The sequence below is a fragment of the Schistocerca piceifrons genome, chromosome 5 (assembly GCF_021461385.2).
Source record: "Schistocerca piceifrons isolate TAMUIC-IGC-003096 chromosome 5, iqSchPice1.1, whole genome shotgun sequence".
Taxonomy (NCBI): domain Eukaryota; kingdom Metazoa; phylum Arthropoda; class Insecta; order Orthoptera; family Acrididae; genus Schistocerca; species Schistocerca piceifrons.
This window is the reverse complement of record NC_060142.1, coordinates 163,182,834-163,204,746: the sequence shown is the minus strand read 5'-3', so window position 1 is coordinate 163,204,746 and position 21,913 is coordinate 163,182,834. Positions and strand designations below refer to the sequence as shown.

Below are 21,913 nucleotides of genomic sequence, written 5' to 3'. Positions count from 1 at the left end.
CGCTTACGAGAAAGATGGTGACTCATTACTCGATCGCATCGTTACTGGTGATGAAACATGGGTTAAGCATGTGAACTGCGAGACAAAATTGCAGTCAATGCAGTGGGGGCACACAAATTCCCCCAAAAACCCATGAAATGCAAGCAGACAATGTCGGCAAGGAAGGTGATGGTGACTGTCTTTTGGGACAGAAAAGGTGCGATTTTTGTGGATTTCCTGGAAAGAGGCACTACAATAAACTCTCAAAGGTATTGCCAAACTCTGCACAACCTCAGAAGAGCAATACAAAACAAGCGCAGGGGAAAGTTGGGCTCAAAGATCTTGCTGATACACGACAACGTCCGGGCCCACACGGCAAATGCCACTCGTGAAGTTCTCGAATCTTTTAAGTGGGAGTTGTTTCCTCATCCGCCATACAGTCCTGACCTGGCACCGAGCGACTTCCACTTATTCCCAGCAATGAAGAAGTGGTTGGTTATGCAGTGTTTTGATGACGACACACAGCTTCGAGAAGAGGTAACCACGTGGTTGAAGGCGCAGGTGGCTGAATTTTACGACAAAGGAATTTCCAAGCTCGTCCATCGCTATGATAAGTGCCTTAATTTAAATGGCAACTATGTAGAAAAGTAGTATTTAAGTGTGGCTTTTATCTGTATATAATTTAAAAAATCCAATATTTTATTTATTTTTAATTCCAAAACGTAATGTACTTTGTGGATAGCCCTCGTAAAAATTAAAAGGAAAGGATAAAACCAGCTACACAGGAAAGGTAAAGACTGCAAGGTGGGAGAAGTATGCTGTCCAAAAAACAGTCGAAGGCCCTCTGGGGCATGTGCATGTTGTTCTCTAACATGGGACGAGTTGACTGGCATTTGTAAGCAGCTGGAAATTGCCCTAACTACTGTCAAACAATTGACAACTGCTGCAAATCAGTGTTTGGAAGAGCTCCCAAGAGTTGTGTACCTGTGACACCTGTACCAGAGGTATCTCAAGTTCTATCCTCTCCTGTGGATCCTGTCTCCTCTGCAGAAAGTACAGGGTCTGTCATTACCAGTCTACTTGACTGTGAGTGGCATGTCAATAGAAGATCTCGGCATCCTTTACAGGGTGAACGGGGATCAGGGAGGGCTCAGGGTGTTGTACTGAAGCCCCTCACCAACAAGTCTGAGATGTTGTCTTTCTTTCACTGAAACTGAAATTAACCCAGTGGGACTCACTTCACCTGTTGTAGGAAAACTTGTTTTGTCCGATATCAGGAAGAGGCAGACGCAAAAGAATAGGGGTCTATTATCATTGGCAGTTCAATGTATGGCAAATGATGGTACATCTTAGGGAAATGGCAGCAAGGGACAGGATAGGACACCATGTGCACTCAGTGTGAATGCCTGGGAGGGGCCTCATTCAATATGCTGATGAGGCTATTCCAGCAGCCATTGGGCGAACAGTGTGCAACCAACTGCAGATTGTGGCGCACCCTGGAACAAATGATGCCTGTCGTCTGGGCTCCGTAGTCATTCTTGGGTCATTCCAGTGACTAGCACAGAAGGTCGAAAACACCAGCCTTGAGCGTGGAGTTTCAACGAAGCTCACAATATGCAGCATTTTTCCCAGAACAGATTGTGGTCCTATGGTTCTGAGTCGAGTAGAAGGACTGAACCAGAGATTTTGAACGTTCTGTGACAAGCTAGGCTGTGACTACCTAGACTTATGCCATAGGGTTGAGAACTATAGGGTCCCCCTAAATAGGTCAGGTGTGCACTACACATCAGAGGCTGCTACTCAGGCAGCTGACTGTGTGCAGAGTGCACACATGGTTATTTTTAGATTAGGTGACCTCCATCCAATGCAGATAACGACAGCTGTAGGAAACCCAAAAGTATTGGTGTAAGATCGAAAGAAATGCCTCCCACAGGTGAGCGTACTAAAATCCTAATGGTAAACTGCAGAAGCTTTCACAACAATGTGCCACAGTTTGAACTGTTCATGAGAAGCAATGAACCTCACATAACTAGGAACTGAAAATTGGTTGATACCCGAAATTGATAGCAGCAAGAGTTTTGGAGAAAATTTACGTGTATATTGAAAGTATAGACAAATGTGAAATGGAGGTCGTGTATTTGTCACAGTAGAGAAAAAACTCGAATGCACCAAGACAGAAATTGACCCCACATGAGAGGCTTTTTGGACAAGACTCAGTATCAGGGGTGGGCATAAAATGATAATTGGATTCTTCTATTGCCCACCAGACTCATCTCCTGATGTAACCAAAAACTTCAGAGAAAACCTCAGTTCCCTTGTACTTAAGTTCTCCAATCATACTATAATCATCAGTGGAGACTTTAATCATCCAACAATTAATTGGGAAAAATCACAATTTTGGTAGCAGTTGGCATCATGAGGCATTAAGTGAAACTTTACTAAATGCCTTCTCTGAAAACTACCTAGAACACATAGTTAGGAATCACATTCATGATAGAAATATACTGGATCTAATGGCAAAAAATAGACCTCACCTCTTTGAAGAAGTTCACATCGAAACTGGTATCAGTGATCATGACGTGGTTGTGGCAACAAAGTACAAAGGACAACCAAAACAAGCAGAAAGATACATATGTTCGGTAAACTATACAAAAAAATCAGTAATGTCAAACAATTGAAAATCCAGGATGGAATGTAACAATACGAGAGAAGGTAAGTTGCTACTCACCATATAGCGGAGGTGCTGCGAAACGATGGGCACAATAAAAAGATTCACACAATCATAGCTTTCGGCCATTACGGCCTTTGTCACCAGGAGACACACATACACACACACTCACGCAAGCGCAACTACACAGAGCTGAAACTACACTGCGAGTGGCAGCACCAGTGCATTATGGGAGTGGCGACTGGGTGGAGGTAAGGAGGAGGCTGGGGCGGGGAGAGGGAGGGATAGTATGGAGGGAGTGGCGGACAGTGAAGTGTTGCAGTTTAGACGGAGGTCAGGAGAGAAGGTGCAGAGGGGGAGGTGGTAAGTAGCGGAAGGAGAGAAATAAAAATAAATTAAAAGACTGGGTGTGGCGGTGAAATGACGGCTGTGCAGTGCTGAAATGGGAACAGGGAGGGGGTTGGATGGGTGAGGACAGTGACTAACAAAGGTTGAAGCCAGGAAGGTTATGGGAACGTAGGATGTATTGCAGGGAAAGTTCCCACCTGTGCAATTCAGAAAAGCTGCTATTGGTGGGAAGGATCCATATGGCACAGGCTGTGAAGCAGTCACTGAGATGAGAGGTATCACGTTTGGCAGCGTGTTCAGCTACAGGTTGGTGCACTTGTTTTTTGGCCACAGTTTGTCGGTGGCCATTCATTTGGACAGACAGTTTGTTGGTTGTCATGCCTAAATAGAATGCAGCACAGTGGTTGCAGCTGAGTTTGTAAATTACATGACTGGTTTCACAGGTAGCCCTGCCTTTGATGAGATAGGTGATGTTAGTAATCAGACTGGAGGAGTAGGAGGTGATAGGAGGATGTATGAGACAGGTCTTGCATCTAGGTCTATTACAGGGGTATGAGCCGTGAGGTAAGGGGTTGGGAGCAGGGGTTGTGTAAGGATGGACGAGTATGCTGTGTAGGTTCAGTGGACGGCGGAATACCACAGTAGGCGGGGTGGGAAGGATAGTGGGTGGAACATTTCTCATTTCAGGGCACGACGAGAGGTAATCGAAATCCTGGCGGAGAATGTAATTCAGTTGCTCCAGTCCCAGATGGTGCTGAGTTACGAGGGGAATGCTCCTCTGTGGCCAGAGTGTGGGACTTTGGGAGGTGGTGGGAGACTGGAAAGATAATGCGCGGGAGATTTGTTTTTGTACAAGGATGGGAGGATAATTACGATCAGTGAAGGCTTCAGTGAGACCCTCGGTATATTTAGAGAGGGACTGCTCGTCACTGCAGATGCAACAACCATGGGTGGCCAGGCTGTACAGAAGGGACTTCTTGGTATGAAACAGGTGGCAGCTGTTGAAGTGGAGGTATTGCTGGTGGTTAGTAGATTTGATATGGACGGAGGTACTGATGTAGCCATCTCTGAGGTGGAGGGCAACATCTAGGAAGATGGCTTGTTGGGTTGAGTAGGACCAGGTGAAGCAAATGGGGGAGAAGTTGTTGAGGTTCTGGAGGAATGTGAATAAGATGTCCTCACCTTCAATCCAGATAGCAAAGATGTCATCAATGAATCTGAACCAAGTGAGGGGTTTAGGATCTAGGTTTTTAGGAAGGATTCCTCTAGATGGCCCACGAATAGGTTAGCATAGCATGGTGCCATGCGGGTGCCCATAGCCGTACCAAGGATTTGTTTGTAGGTAATGCTTTCAAAGGAGAATTAATTGTGGGTGAGGATATAGTTGGTCATGGAGACTAGGAAGGAGGTTGTTGGTTTGGAATCCATAGGGCATCTGGAAAGGTAGTGTTCGATAGCAGTAAGGCCATGGGAATTAGGAATGTTAGTGTACAGTGTCACTGGCATCAATAGTGACGAGCAGGGCACCGTGGTATTCCGCCGTCCACCGAACCTACACAATATACTCGTCCACCTTTACACAACCCCTGCTCCCAATCCCTTACCTCATGGCTCATACCCCTGTAATAGACCTAGATGCAAGACCTGTCTCATACATCCTCCTACCACCTCCTACTCCAGTCCAGTCACTAACATCACCTATCCCATCAAAGGCAGGGCTACCTGTGAAACCAGTCATGTAATTTACAAGCTCAGCTGCAACCACTGTGCTGCATTCTATGTAGGCATGACAACCAACAAGCTGTCTGTCTGCATGAACAGCCACCGACAAACTGTGGCCAAAAAACAAGTAGACCACCCTGTAGCTGAACATGCTGCCCAACGTGATACCCCACATCTCAATGACTGCTTCACAGCCTGTGCCATATGGCTCCTTCCCACCAATAGCAGCTTTTCTGAATTGCGCAGGTGGGAACTTTCCCTGCAGTACACCCTACATTCCCGTAACTCTCCTGGCCGCAACCTTTGTTAGTCACTGTCCTCACCCATCCAGCCCCCTCCCTGCTCCCATTCCAGCACTACACAGCCGCCATTTCACTGCCACACCCAGTCTTTTAATTTATTTTTATTTTTATTTCTCTCCTTTCTGCTACTACCCCCCCCCCCCCCCTCCGCACCTTCTCACCTGCCCTCCGTCTAAACTGCAACACTTCACTGGCCGCCACTCCCACCATACTATCCCTCACCCTCCCTGCCCCAGCCTCCTCCTTACCCCCACCCAGTCGCTACTCCCATAATGCACTGGTGCTGCCGCTCGCAGTGTAGTTTCAGCTCTCTGAGACTGCAGATGTGTGTGCTAGTTGCGCTTGTGTGTGTGTGTGTGTGCTTGTGTGTATATGTGTCTACTGCTGACAAAGGCCTTAATGGCTGAAAGCTATGATTGTGTGAATCTTTTTACTGTGCCTATCGCGACTCAGCACCTCCGCTATATGGTGAGTAGCAACTTTCCTTCCCTCATAAAAATCAGTAATGCGATATCTAATGAGGAACTTGAAACTTTCAACACAGCTCAGGAGCATGTAGAGGAACTCTGGCTCAAGTTTAAAAGAACAGTTGACCACGCACTGGATAGATATGAACCTAATAGAACAGTTCACAATGGGAGGGAACTTCCATGGTGTACAGTCACAGTAAAGAAACTTCTAAAGAAACAGATATTACTGCATAATGGGTGCAGCACAAAGTGTAGTGCTATAGATAGAGAGATGATACGGAGGGAAATGCATTTGGCTGTTAAGAGAGTAATGCATGATGCCTTAAACGACTACTGTAGCAGAATATTGTCAAATGACATTTCACAAAATCTAAAGAAATTCTGGTCATATGTAAAGGCTGTTAGTGGTATCTTTTGTGGCGGTGTTCGTAGCGACAAACAATTCGCGGTAGAAATGGCTTACGAAGTCACCGCCACACTTTTAATAGCGGGCCGACCGGTCCGCTGGAACAGTGAACAGAAAGATGAAAACCCAAACACTCTGATTAAATAAAAGTCGGTACTTATCTTTATTGACGAAAATACAGAAACACAATAGTGAACTCCGTGTCTACAGAAATCTGTCTAGTTCGAGTCGGAGCGGCTAGGTCAGCGTCGGCTGACGACAAACAACAACTCTGCTGCGATGAAGACACAACTGACTAGCAAGTACACAATTCGGTGGCGAGTATACAACTGAGCGGCGAATACAGAACTGTCCTAGCGCTCGCGACTCCAGCGCTTAAGAAGCCAGAAGCCAGCGGTGGCGCGCGCAGACTTGCGGCGATTTCCTGTCTCGCTGGCACTGCTTATGCGGACGGCGTCCGGACTTTGATGCTGCCAACCTTTTGGCAGCGGGCTCGGGTGGCATTACTGGCTAGGATATAACAGTATCAAAGTTAGTGCCCAGTTCCTAGCGAATGAGATAGGAACTGAAATTGAGGATAGCAAAGCAAAAGCTGAAATGCTTAACTCCATTTTCAAATGTTCCTTTACAAAGGAAAACCTAAGAGAATTGTCCCAATTTAATCCCCATACCACTGACAAGAAGAATGAAACAAGTATTAGTGCCAGTGGTGTTGAGAAACAGCTGAAGTCACTAAAACTGAACTATGGTCCATGACCCAATGGAATCCCTATCAGATTCTATACTGAATTTGTGACTGAGTTAGCCCCTCTTCTAACAACAATTCATCATAGATCCCTCGAACAAAAAACTGTCCCCAGTTCTTGGAAAAATTCACAGGTCACACCCGTCTACAAGAACAGTAGCGGAAGTGATCCACAAAAATACTGTCCAATATCCTCGACATCGATTTGTTGTAGAATCTTAGCACATAATGAGGTATCTTTAACAGAGTGACTTCCTCAATACTATCTAGCATAGTTTTCAAAAACATCCATCATGTGAAACCCAACTCGCACTTTCCTCCCATGACATACTGAAAGCTTTAAATCAAGGCAACCAGGTAGATGCAATGTTTGATTTCCAAAAAGCATTTGACTCAGTACTGCATCTACACTTATTGTCAAAAGTACAATCACATGGAGTATCAAGCAAAATTTGTAGCTGGATTGAGGACTTTTTGGTAGGGAGGACACAGCATGTTATCTTGGATGGAGAGTCATTGTCAGATGTAGAAGTAACTTTGGGTGTGCCCCAGGGAAGTGTGTTGGGATCCTCGCTGTTCATGAATTATATTATTGACTTTTCTGACAATATTAATAGTAAAATCAGGCTTTTTGAAGATATTGCATTTATGAAGTACTATCTGAGAGAAGCTGCATAAATATTCAGTCAGATCTTAAAAAGATTTCAACATGGAGCAGAGATTGGCAACTTGCTCTAAATGCTCAGAAATGTAAAATTGTGCACTTCACAAAAAGGAAAAAAATGTAGTATCCTATAACTATAATAGCAATAAGTCACAATTGGAACCAGCCAACCACACAAATACCTAGGTCTAGCTCTTTGTAGGGATACGAAGTGCCACCCAAAATTTTCGGGACTGGTGCTGCCATCTGTTGAAAACCTTACCCTTCGACTAACAGTCACCATCACCCTCGAAGTAGTTCCCATCTGCATGTACACACCGGTCCCAGCGTTTCTGCCACTGGTCAAACGTTTTCTGGAAGTCATGTTCTTTGAGGGTGTTTATCACCGACGGTGATGCTACTTGAATCCTCTCTAGAGTGTCGAACCGACAGCCTTTCTATTTGAGTTTCAGTTTTAGGATCAGCGCGAAGTCGCAAGGTGCCAAATCTGGCGAGTAAGTGGGTGGGGTACAACTGCCATATTGTTTTTTGCCGAAAAGGTCCTGGTGAGTAAGGACGTGTGACAGGGCGCGTCGTCGTGATGCAGCAACCAGTTCCCTTGACGCCAAAGTTTGGGCTGTTGTTGCCGCAAGTTTTCACGGAGCCGTCACAAAACATCACAGTAGTATGCAGAATTCACCATCTGGTTGGGTGGGACGAATTCTTTGTGCACAATTTCCTTGGTATCAAAGAAAACAATGACTTTGCTCTTCACCTGTCTCACTTTTTTGGGTCTTGGAGAGCCCGAGCTCTTCCATTGGGACAATTGTTGCTTTGTCTCTGTGTCATAATTGTAATTCCAGTTCTCATCACCAGTGATAACCCATGACAAGAAGGTTGGATCATCAGATGCGGTCTGATGATGGTCTGTGCACACTTCAGCACACACTACCTTCTGATCGGCAGTCAAGACCCTTGGCACAAATTTTGCAACAACATGATGCATGCCCAATTCATCAGTGAACGTTCGTTGACATGTCCCATAACCAATACCCACTTCATCTGCAAGATCTTGAATGGTTTAACGTTGGTCTGCATGAACCAATTGTTGAAGTTTGGCAACAATGTCTGGCATTACGCGACTAGCGAGCCTTCAAGTGTGAGCATCATCTTCGACGTCTGTACGGCCGGCCCTGAACCGAGCATACCACTCAAACATATGCATACGGCTCATGTCGCACAGAATTTGATACACATGCGCTGTTCTGTTCGCAGATAAATCGTAAAATCACCACACACCAAACACAGAGTATTACAGAAATCACTGTGGATACGTGACCCATCCTAGAATATTGCTCAAGTGTGTGGGTCCATACCAGATAGAACTAACAGGGGATACTGAATGTATGCAGAGAAGGGCAGCACAAATGGCCACAGGTTTGTTTAATCCATGGGAGAGTGTCAGAAAGGTACTGAAGGAATTGAAATGGCACACTCTTGAAGACAGACATAAACTATCCTGAGAAAGTCTATTAATGAAGTTTCAAGAACTGGCTTTAAATGATTACTCTAGAGATATACTACAAGCCCCTGCGTATCACTCACACAGGGATCGTTAGGATAAGATTAGAATGATTACTGCACGTACAGAGGCACTCATACAATCACTCTTCCCACACTCCATACATGACTGGAACAGGAAGAAACCCTAATAATTGGTACAATGTGATGTACCCTCTGCCATGCACCTCACAGTTGTTTAACAATATAGATGTACATGTAGATGTCGTCGAGTATTAGTGAGAGGCACTTCTTAAGTGGTGCTCAATGCAATTTTTTTATGGCTGCATCTATTTCATGGCTCCACCTCAGTACAAGTTTCTTGAGATGGATCCCTGAGAAGTGAGGCAATGTTACTTCTGCCATTTTTAATACTGCTTTAGAGTTATGTCAGAGGGTAATTTTACTTCCTCCTTCAGAGGAGAATTCAGAATATAACAAAATGATGAAGCTATGCAAGTTGGCATCATTTAAGCTCCAGCTTGGAGAGGATGCTGATGATATTGATGTAAGACAGAAAGAATAATTGGAAAATGGTTGCTGTCGTGTAAATCATCATCCGCCTTCCACCACATAGATGGGAGAAAGCTGGGACTAGAGACTGACAGAACAATAGCCAAGAAGGTACCATATGCTGGACTAATGTATGTGATGCACACTAAGTTTTTTTTTTTTTTAAAAAAAAAGAATCTGTTCTAGTATATTGGCTTGCAGACAGGTTTTGAAACTGCCCTACAGAGTGGTGTGAGCATTAAAATACCGTAGTTGCAAGATCAAGTCAAAGATCACTGGTGTGTGGCCTCCCCATATGGAGATAGATAATGTTGTAGAGAGTGTACAATCAATCATCTATATATGGAAATTCCTGTTACAAACTTCTAAGACTTGTAGAGGGGAGTGACTACATAATACTTTGAATAGGAACCCAAGCCTGGAAATGTACAGTTTCTGATCTATCAGTTCAGATGTGTAATGTGCCCTTGTCTGCTGAGGGCAAGAGAAAAGTCTCAGAGTTGCTTGACCTGTTATGCAACGGGGTAGACAGGATGACATGCACTATGTCAGATGGTCATCTGATGTCACTCAGCGTCTACCTTGCTGCGAGAACTATTCAATGCCGATGTGATTCCAATACAGTAAACATGATTGGTACACGTTTTTGGAAAACACAGACATGCTCCTTGTGTATGGGAAAGCTTGAGGTAATGGAAGAGCTTAGTTAGCTATATAATAAGCGATTTCCATGATGTAGCACGTCATAGCACAAACTTTTTGCCCAAGCTCCAAGAAACATGTACCTTCACTGTGAGAAGTCAGGATTGTGGTGCTCTATGACAATGGCGTATGCCCAGACCTGAAGTAGGTGTACAGCATCACACTGAAGAGAACCCATCAACAAGTACCTGCACAACTGCGCGTGTGGTGATATTTTCTGGGACTATCTGCATGAGTAACAATTACATCTGTAGCACCAATAACATGCACACGCTACGGGTCCAGCTGATTTTCCACAACGCATTGCCTACTGTACGTGATTCCTGCACTGCTGCATCGACACGCTCCTGTTTCCATGTCGAGTTCTGATCACAGATGAATGTAAGTTCACTAGGGACTGCATTCTGAATTTGCGAAACAGCCACATATGGACAAACTAAAGTCTTTGTGCCATGCATGTTAACGTATTTCAGCACAGGATTGGTATTTATGCTTAGGCTAGTATTATGTATAGTCATGTGGTTGGGCCATACCTCCTTCCACTCAAGCTAAATGGTCCTGCATATTTTCTCTTCCTACAAAATGTAATGGGCCTCTTCTTGGAAGCTGTGCCACTGAATGTCCATCCGGAAATGTGGTTTCAACATAATGGTGCACTTCACTTCCCATGTGCAGTTCGGAGACATCTCAACAGACAATATGGTGAAAGATGGATAGGCCAAGTCTGTCCAATCACATGACCACCACAATTGCCCGATTTAACTATGGGCTACTACTTGTAGGATTGTATGCAAAGTATAATTTACGAGACTCCTATAGAGACAGAGGACGATTTGCTGGCTTGAGTTCTGGTGACTGACTAAGAATTGAAGAGACACCAGGTGGGATGGAGAGAGTGTACAGAACACGCTTCATAGGTACTACATCTGGAACAACATTGGTGGTCATTACATTGAACTGTTGGTAATCAGTACTGTTCTGTACATACAGTTTTGGAATAATATAAGCATGTAATGTTCAAGGATTAACACAAACAAAATATGTGCTTAAGTGATAAATGGATGTTTTGCTATGTTTCTTTTGAATTGTTGCCAAATAATTTTACTCTGTCATGCCTAATTCTGTTTCTCGGGCAGAAGTGCACTAGTTACACATCTCGGGCAGAAGTGCACTAGTTACACATCTCGGGCAGAAGTGCACTAGTTACACATCTGAAGTGAAAAATCACAGAATGGGAATGGCACATTTCCAGACCTGTGTTCCTGTTCAAAATATTATCGTACTCACTCCCCTCTACAAGTCCTACAGTTTGTAATCAGAATCTCTGAACATCCTGCATATATTTATTTTGCTTCCAGTGAAGCAGTAAAACTGTTCTCAATATCAATGTATAAACCCAATTTGATGCCCTCCCAAAGTTGGCTTCATGTTTGCAATCCAATATGCTTCATCATGTCTGAGAATAGGAGAGTAGTCTGCGAGGAATGAGCTTTCTTGTAGGGTTATATCAACAGCTGGGTGGAGTGCTGTCAAGTGTTTAAATTAAGTGAGGTGACAGAAATAACCATTACAGTATGAGTGGATATCTGCTGCACATGCTTTGTTTGTTTGTGTGTGTGTGTGTGTGTGTGTGTGTGTGTGTGTGTGTGTGTGTGTGGCAAACTGACCACACAGTCACCCTATCTCACACACGCTAATACAATGGAGAAGGAATAAAAGCTAAAAGATGCTATACACAAGATTAAAACACAAGTAAAATGACAAAGAGGCAAGGCACAGGAAAATCTCACTGGCTTATCGCTTACAGAAAACATGGGTGAGACAGTCGCTCTGTTAACACATTAAAACCATCTCCCTAAAATCTTGGAATAAATGTTGGGCAATTTACAAAACTTTAAAACTGTAACCACATTCGTTTGAATGTTACCTAAAATAGAGGGTAGATCTGTCAGCAAATCTGCCGCACCTGCAATGGTTGGAACGTAAAACACAGTTCAATAAAATGTGGCGTACACTGATCTGTACAATACAAGCAACACACATTGGAGGGTTCTCTTGCCAGAGCAAGAAGTTATGCATCATAGGACAGTAGCCATGTGAAGACTAGTGAGGAGGACCACATGCTATCGATGTAGGTGGAACGAGATACATAAAGGGCCATGTTATGATGGGCTTTACTAGACAAAGCTTATTGTCTGTCAATTCCAGCCAGTCGTCCTACCACCAACGGAAGACTCTGGATCTGAACAGTGAGGCTATGGCATGCAAGGGGATGGCACACTGAAATAACTGATGATCACAACATTCCTCCTTGGCTGCTTGATCTGCCCTTTCATTCCCTGCAATACCCATGTGCCCTGGTACCCAGCAAAAAGACACCTCCTTCCCCAGTCATAATAGTTGGAGAAGGGCATCCTGGATATTCTGGCTCTGCTGTACCTGCTGAGTACAAACACTGAAGAGAGCGAAGGACACTCAGAGAATCTGAACAGACAAGAAACTTAGCACTAAAAGAATGTCTCATCTGCTCCAACGCCCGGAAAATTGCATATAATTCTGCGTCGAAGACAGAAAAGTCTTGAAACACCAGACCCTGAAGACACGACCTGGAAAAACAATAGAGCGACCAACGGAGTCCCCCTCTTTAGATCAATTTGATTTGTAAAGACAGCTACATAGCTGTGGTACTCATATAAAAAGGCACAAAATATCACACTAAAAACAGAATCGGAAGTGCAATCTCTCCTGCACTGCACGAAATCTAAAATTACTCTAAGCCTCTGCAGTAACCGGGGCGGCAGATGGTTAAAATCCTGGATTTGAGGTTGTACTTGCTCCACACTGAGTGACTCCAGCAAATGCTGCATGTGGATCCCAAACAGCATTGTTGCTTGTGGACGATTGGAGAAAAGGCATTCCCGAGATGAACAAGCAACAGTATGGTATGCGAGTCAAGAGGAAGCTGCAAGGAAGTTACATACATGATGCAGCATAAGGAGCTGCCATCAGATGGTGAGTGGTGGTTTCCCAACCTCAGCACAGAGACGAGTTATGGGGCTGGTCGTTAAGCACCTGTGGCCAGCCTAGTCCCTCGTGGTGGATAGCATCAATAATCTTCAGGTAAGAAGGCCTTGCATCCATAGTCTAGCTGTGAACGCACAAACACCCTATAAAACTGGAGCAGACACACCCTGTCTGATCCGCAGGACCTGCAGCTAAGGCACTTTATGATATTCACTGCCTTCTGAACTCTGGTTTTCAGGTCCCTCAGGTGGGGTAACCATGATAATTTGCAATCAAAAATGAGGCCCAGAAACCCCACTGAGTATTTAAAATGTACAATGGTGTCCCTCAGATGCAAGTCAGGTAAATCAGAAGTATGACAAGAATGACTAAAATGCATGAACTCACTCTCTCTCTCTCTCTCTCTCTCTCTCTCTCTCTCTCTCTCTCACACACACACACACACACACACACACACACACACGCTTATCTGTAGAAAACTGAAAACCCATCTTTGCAGCCTACTCCTCCAACCTCTGCTCATCCACAAATAAGGAGCACTGTACAGGACTCTGTACCACAGACCAGATACTGATCTGGTGATGACTATGGCAAAGAGGGTAACATTTAAAACAATGCCCTGAAGAACACCGTTTGCCTGCTCAAAACTATCTGACAGCACATCACCAACTCGAGACCTAAAAAACCTCTTAGACAGGAAGGACATATGAAAATGGGGGGGTGGCCATGAAAGCACCATTGACGGAGATGCACAAGAATATTGTGTCGCCAAGTAGTAGCGTACGCCTTACTGACATCAAAGAATATACCGAGACAGTTATGTTTATGCAGGAAATCCTGATGAATAGCCACCTCTAGTAGGATCAAGCTGTTGATAGTAGACCGAAATCTCCGTAATCCACACTGATAGTGGCTAAAGAATTGCCTGGTCTTTAACAACCAGACAGTGACGCTTAACCATGCACTTCAGGGTCTTTCCTAAACAGCTCATTATGGTAACACTCTGGAAACTACTGGGACATGTGTGGTCCTTTCCTAGATTGAGGAGAGGTGTAAGAATTGCCTCCGTCCGTGAACTGGGGAAGGTGTCTGTCTGCCATATAAGATTAAAACTTTGGAGGAGGATTTTCTGTGATGCCTTTGGCAAATGTTGAAGCATATAGTACTGGATTTGATCGTTCCCGGGTGCAGTGTCACGAGTCTCAGACAGCACTGAATCCAGTTTCCACATGGAGAAATGAGAGGTGTGGCCTCAGAACCGTCTGATTTGAAGTCCAACTTGGCCCTCTCTACAGTCACCTGGCAGTGGCGAAACACCGAGTCCTGGCTTGCATTGGCTGTAGTTTTTGCAAAATGATTGGCCAGCGTCTGAGCGATGTCTCTAGGTGTTGTTTGGAGACACCCCTGTAACACTGCAGCTATTGTTACATGACTTGTTTGCCAGAAATCCTTCTTATGGCTTCCCATACTTTTGTAGAACAAGTGGAATGATTGATTGTATCCAGGAATGCTTGCCATAAGCTTTTCTGACTCTCCTTAGTTACTCATCACTTCTTGGCTCTTGCAACTCGAAAGGTGATGAGGTTGTCTGCTGTTGGATGGCAACTGTCAGACAGCCGCATGCCTGGTGCAGATTGTTGAACTGCACTCATCTGTCCACCAAGGTACAGGTCACCTCCTAAGATGACCTGAGGATTTTGGGATCGACAGATTAGCCGCACAATGGATCACTCATGTGATGTGGTCCACCGATTTCTGGATGCTGTTGTGGTGCTCAAAAACAGCAAGCTGCCTGAACAGCATCCAGTTAGCTTTGCTGACCACCCATTTTGGTGGCTACTCTACAGGAAATGCTCCTTCCAGTAGATAAATGTGGAACGGGAAGTGGTCACTCAAATGAAGGTTGTCAGTGACTTCATACTGAACAGAGTCTACGGGGGCTGTAGAGCAGAAAAGGAGGAGAAGGAAGAGAAGAGAGAGTGACAGTAGTGAAAATTTGTCACAAACCAATGTGAGCCAGTACCAGCTGTTCTGAGCGATTGTTGTCTATTTGCTTAATTTCTGTACGTGGCATTGGTGATTAGGGGGCCATTAGATTTACCAGATCCATCTTTCCCTTCAGTTTCTTCTTTTCTTCCTTTCCCTTCTTTTCATCTCAGGGTTTTACTTCCAGTTGGGAAATGTTTGCCCAGGTTTCCGGAACTGAAGATGAATGGGCCTATTATGGCCCATTTACCACACCTTCAGTCAATGATTGTTGTCAAAGCATGCGGTGATGAGAGTTGTAGGGTGTGACTGGATGAAGGGGTGGGGGTAGGAAGTAGCACTCTATGAGGGGAAGACAATGTTTTGCTCAGGGAGCAGAAGTTGAGGTCCTCGAGATAAGTGTACAAGGGATAACAGCAGGGAGAACACCTTTTCCCTAACGTGGCTGGCTTCGGAGGCCTCATGATGAAGGGGGTGGAGTTAAATGTATTTTTTGCTATAGGCGGTACCTCCGTTATGACTTACGTAAAATTTGTTATCATTTGTACATGATGTAAGCATTCATATTCGTTTCGAGACTCGAAGTACATTAGTCGTTTGAAAGTTTCTTATTCTTGTATTTCGTGTTCTTTTTTGAAGAGATGGGAAGTTGGCGAGCGGGGCGAATGCTCTTCTCCACAATTCGTATAAATCAGTGATTTATCCACCTGGAGTGTTCTCATGTATAGCATTTAATCATCTAGCAGCATGAATGGTTTGGCATCACATCGACAGACTAGCACCTTTACTTTCTTGGGGAGTATGTCATCTTCAGAAGTCAGAATAAATGCTCCAGTGTTTGTCCTGTTATCCATTGGGACTCACTGGACATGATGGACACAGTGTGATACAGTGTTTGCATTAATACTGGTTGGCTACTCATTTTGTTTATGAGAAGAACTCTCTGCACTTATCTTGAATTTGTTTCTACAAATATCAATTGTTTTTATATTCAAGAAGGATTCACCACATGTTCTGCAACTGACCTAGTTTGGGGGGGGGGGGGGGGGGCATATTTTTCTCCTTGTCTCTTTAATCAGTTGCCCTCCTATGGTGCAGCAAAGGGAGGAAATTCTTGCAATTCTATCTCATCTTTCGGGGAGACTGCTGAATGTCTTGAGACTGCATGGAGTCCCTGTGGTCCAAATATGACAAACACATAAAGGCATATATGGAAGTTAACAGCACAGGTACCACAACCCGTGCTACAGCAGTGCAGGTTGTTGACTAAGGTGGAATTTTACATCCAGTGGGACACTGGGCTATGTGCCGTGATGGGCAATCTTCCATGCACACCCTGCACTACGGAGAAAATTTTGAAAATTGGAGGGTCGAACTCACTAACAGGGATCATACTTGATTTGTCACACAAAGACATACGATATAAGCCAAAGAATTGTAATTGTGACTGAAATTAGCTAAGCCTGCACCAAAACAGCCATCATGGTGTATAGGTCAGAAGGGAAGGATAACCAAGGGGGAGAGGAGGAGAACAGCAGCATAGGGTAAGAAGATACGCAACAATGGCTTGGGCCCTGTGTTCACCACACTTACGCTCACAAGTACGACCTGAAATCTTGAGGTGGGAGGGATGGAGAAGGGAGAATTTCTTGAGACTGCATCCCTTGTAGAACTATCACAAGGCATGTCAGTTGTACAGTCTTGCAGGTTGTTTCCCCACTTTTTTTGCAGATGTGGAGGTATATCTCCTACCTTAAGTTAAAGACATTCTGTCACTCTGCCATTTCTTGAGACTGAGGAAGGCGGGGGGGGGGGGGGGGGGGGGGGGGGGGGGACACACTTCTGCAACATAGCTCAATATGTGATAACATGTATGAATATTTTTCCTCATTTATGATCCATCCCATATGGTGGTAATTTCAGTAGAGCATACTCAAAACCAGACTAACCAAGTGAAAGGGTTCATTTTCCTTGGGCCTCTGGGAAAAGGCTATATTGTCAATAAAACATCAGCAATGGGAGATCATTAACAGTTACTTGATCATCAATTTGAATTTCCTAACAATTTTCTAATGATACAAGGACAGAAGTTCTTTTGCGCTATCTGGTGGAAACACTGTTGACAACTAAAGACTGGATAGCCGACAACATATTTGTTGACAGATACATTAACTGGGACTGCAGCTATTGTTATATTTTCAGAGTCACAATATCGGCATTATACTATCAAAGCAGAAAGCCTATTAGCAACAAATCATCATCTGCATCTACATCTGTTGCATCTTCTAAGTGTTCTGTCAATAAAATGCGGTCTTTGGTTCGCCTTCTCCAAAGCATTTTCTGTGTGTCCTTTCCCATTTAAGTTCTTCATAACTGTGATTCCCAGGCATTTAGTTGAACTTAAGGGATTTAGATTTAACTGATTTATCATGTAACTGAAGTTTAATGGAGGCCTTTTACTATTCAGGTGGATGACCTCTTTTCACTGATCAGGGTCAATTGGCAATTTTCACACCGCAGTTTGTTTTGATCTTCTGATGGCTTTACTAGATAAATGACAGCAACATCTGCAAACAAACTAAGATGACTGATCAGATTGTTTCCTACATAATTTTATAGAAAAGGAACAGCAGAGGTCTTATAACACTACACAAGGGGAACGCAAGAAATCACTTGTTTTACTCAATGATTTTCCACCAACTACCATGAACTGTGACTTTTCTGATGGGAAATCATGAATCCAGTTGCACAACTGAGACAATATCCCAAAAGCACGAAATTTGATCACAAGCCCCTTGTGAGGTATAGTGTCAAAAGCCTTCTGGAAATCTAGTAATACAGAATATATTTGAAATCCCTTGTCGACAGCACATTTTCTGTAAGTAAGGAACTAGTTGTATTTCGCAAGAATGATGTTTTCTAAATCCGTACTGACTGTGTGTCAATAGACGGGTCTCTTCAATGTGATTCATAATGTTCAAATGCAGTACACATTCTAAAATCCTGATGCATATCAACATTAATGATACGAGCTTATAATTTAGTGGATTACTCGTACTGCCTTTCTTGAGTATTGGTGTGACCTGTCCAACTTTCCAGTCTTGGGGTATGGATCTTTCGACGAGCGAATGTTTGTATGTGATTGTTAAGTATGGAGCTGTTGCATCAGCATATTCCGAAAGGAATCTAACTGTTATTTTATTAAGTGATTTAAGTTGAATCACTACTCTGAGGACATCTACTTTTAAGTTACTCATGTTGGCAGCTGTTCTTGATTTGAATACTGGAATATTTACTTTGTCTTCTTTGGTGAAGAAATTTTGGAAAGCTGTGTTAAGTAACTCTGGTTAGCAGCACTGTCATTGATAGTATTTCCATTGCTATCGTGCAGACAAGGCATCGATTTTGACTTGCCGCTAACATACTTTGCATGTAGCCATTATCTTTTTGGATTTTCTGCCAGGTTTCGAAACAAAGCCTCACTGTCGAAACTATTACAAACATCTCACATTGAAGTCCACAGTAAATTTCGAGCTTCTGTAAAAGATCACAAGTCACCAGTCTTGGGGGTTGTGTGTTCTTTTAAATTTGGCATGCTTTTTTAGTTGTTTCTGCAACAGTGTTCTGACCTCCTTTGTGTACCAGGGGAGATCAGCTTCATTGTTTTTTAATTTATTTGGAACAAATCTCTCAATTGCTGTCAATAATATTTTTTTAATTTAAGCTACATCTGGTCTTGACTTATATCATTAATTTGGACGGAGTTGAGATTGTCTCCCAGGAAGGCAACAAGCGAATTTTTGTCTGCTTTTTTGAATAGATATATTTTTCATTTAATTTTGGAGGATTTAGGAGTTCCAGTATTCAGTCTTGCTACAACCACCCTGTGTCCACTAATCCCTGTAACTCTGTTGCTGCTCAGTATTAGCTCATGATTATGTAACTTAATTAACAATTAATTAAACAAGAATGCATTTATCTTTAATAGAAGGTGATCACATCACTAAATAAGGAGGACTCTGCTGTCCTGTTATGCAGTCATTATTTTAAACTTCAATTATATAAATACACTTCCAAATAGCAAAATCATATGTGATTTCACACCATAACACTGTCAAAAAGCTGTGAGTTCTAACTTAGCATTTACATGATTTATTACTTTGCCCCATAGAAGGTGGTAGTGATTTTCTATTACCTCACGTATTGTCCTAATGAATGTGTCTTTTGCAGTCCACCAAAAACCACCATTGTTTCACCAAGGACGGAAGCAGAGTGACCAGCCATTGCAGGTGGTGCAGTAGTACTATTTATGGCTCTCCATCGATTGCAGCTGATATAGTAAATGTGTAACTCATTGAAAAGTCGCCAGCCCTATAAACACAAAAGACTTTTCATGCAGTTTATCAATACCCAGTACCAAAGTTCTTTAATTATACAGAAAGGGAAATTTGTACACATACTGAAACTTTAAATGACATAATGACACTAAGGTTAAATTATTAAAATGATATCTTCCAATAACTGACAGAACCATAGGGGGCACAAAATTTACAGCTGTGGTTTCCTTTCTGTAACATTAAAATGACATGATGTAAGAAAATGATGTGTATTTTAAAAGACTGAACATAGTAAAATTCGCTGACAAGGAATTTCTGGTAGTAGAGAAGCACTATCACACCAGCTTGTTCAGAGAAGCTATAGAAACACAAAAACATGGGAATGGCTTCAACAAGAAAGAAGAAAGCCTTGGATCCTGGTTTCCCGTGCTGCAGTGAATTACCGTGGCAGGTAGCAAGAGGAGAACCACACCGGGAATGATCGCAGAGAAGACCTCTGACGGTGTGCCAGGTACATATAGTCAGCGGCTGCGAGCTCGGCTCCAGTTCACCACCCGCTACTGAAAATTCTTCGCTTTGATGATAAAGGCACCTGGGTAGAAAGATGTGTAAGTGACAAATTTGTGCCACTGCATGAGGTATTTCAGGAATTGAACAGAATACTCCCAGGACTTCAGAATTGATATCACAGTGCAAATGATGAAATAGTATGTCTTTTCAGATGTTGTTGTCCTTTTAAAGTTTTCCTCAAAGACAAACCTGGAAAATACAATATACCTGTTAGAATTCTTAGTTGTGCAATTGAACGATACAAAATAAAAATGGAAGTGTACCCTGAAAAAGGCAGTAGACCTGTCTGTGAAAGGGGTCCTTTTGAGATTGTGAAGAGACTGATGGAGCCAACAAAGAATACAGTCTACAATATCACAACTGACCGTTCCTACACTTCTGTGGAATTGGCGGACATTCTGTATGAAGATTAAAAACTTGTATTGGTTGGGACAGTCAAATCCAACAAAAACACATACTACAAGAACTTAAGATGACAACAGGCAGAGAGCTCTATTCCTCCAAATTTGCACTCACAGATCCATCTACTAAGATGCCTCCAGCAACAGGTCTCTTACATCACAAAGGAAAAAAAAAATCTGTTGATGTTGTCAATACAACATCATGATGCAGGAGTAGAAGTTGATACACCAAAAAAGAAAACCCATATAAACCTATACTATTATTCCACACTGGGAGGAGTGGATGCCATAGATCAATTGACTAAGACATACTGTACAAACAGGGGTATGAGAAGATGGCCACTGTCATGTTCTACAACCTACTTGATATGGCTGCCATAAACTCATACACACTGTTCAAGATGAATGTGCCTCAGTGGAAGAAAGAGAAATCAATTGCCAGAAAACTGTATCTCCATGACTTAGGCCTTGAACTTTTGAAACCACATGAAGAAGAGTGATCCAAGGACTTGAAAGTGCTCCAGTAACCTATTATTTGCATGATCGGAGAGACCCTTGGATCAAAAACTAGAGGTAACAAAAATTGCTGCAAATGAAGGAACCAACTACGAAAGCAAATGCTACATATGCTTGAAGAATGCAAGTAACCAGAGAGCCTGAGACAACATCACAAAAACCAAGTTAACGTGTGGAAGCTGTGGTCTCCATCTGTGTAAGACTCATTCAGAATCAATCATTTTGTGTGCAGGAGGTAAATGTCATCTGTAAATGACAGTATTATCACCAAATGAAGAGTGTGTTTTGAAAGTTTTCCATGTATCATAACTATATTTGTACAACTGTTTTTATTTCTGTTTTTGATACTTTCTGAAATGGAGAAAACTGTGTTATTTAGTTATTAGATCAGAGGGTGCTTAGAAACTTTGGACAGACTGTGTAATTAAGTACAAACTGTATGTTTCTAGTTTATACAAACTTTCATTGTTCAAGATTTGACCACTGTTGCTTGTCAATTCACACTGTGTGTTCAAAAAATTATGTTTCTAGTTATATTGTCACTATTTCCTGTTAAACTGATTTCACATGGGAAACAAAATTACTTAAAATAATAAGTATTACAGAACTTACAGCTTACGTAACATGAGCAAAATTTTGCCTTGGTTAGTGCCCATGTAATCTAAAATAGCTTGGTGCTCTAGGATTAAATGGAGATGCATTTAACAAATGACGAAAAGTAGAGCTGAATTTACAATTTTAATCTATCATCATTTAATTTATCACTTTACCAGAAGGAAAAAGGAAACTGGCATTCTGTGTCTGTTGATTTCCAGTGGGGTCATCTTTCTGCTTTTCCTAACAGAATGTAAGACTTCGCATCAACATTATCTGCTTCTACTGTTGCAGTTTTTTTATCTATAGCTAAATAGAAGTTACTTTCTGAACAATCACCATATTTGTTCTACTTGATCATGTGGTATCTTCCTCAAATTGTCATTAAATCACTTCACCATGTTAGACTGAAGTGGTTTCAAGATTT

At 42.8% G+C, this 21,913-nt stretch overlaps 1 protein-coding gene across 1 annotated transcript in view; it reads right to left on the bottom strand.

The window, feature by feature from the left end:
- LOC124798192 (F-box only protein 42) overlaps nucleotides 1–21,913 on the bottom strand; it is a 59,729-nt gene that overhangs the window by 33,736 nt on the left and 4,080 nt on the right. The window contains exon 4 of the mRNA XM_047261488.1: nucleotides 19,264–19,439. Coding sequence (XP_047117444.1) covers nucleotides 19,264–19,439 — 176 coding nt within the window. The remainder of the gene's footprint in view (nucleotides 1–19,263; nucleotides 19,440–21,913) is intronic.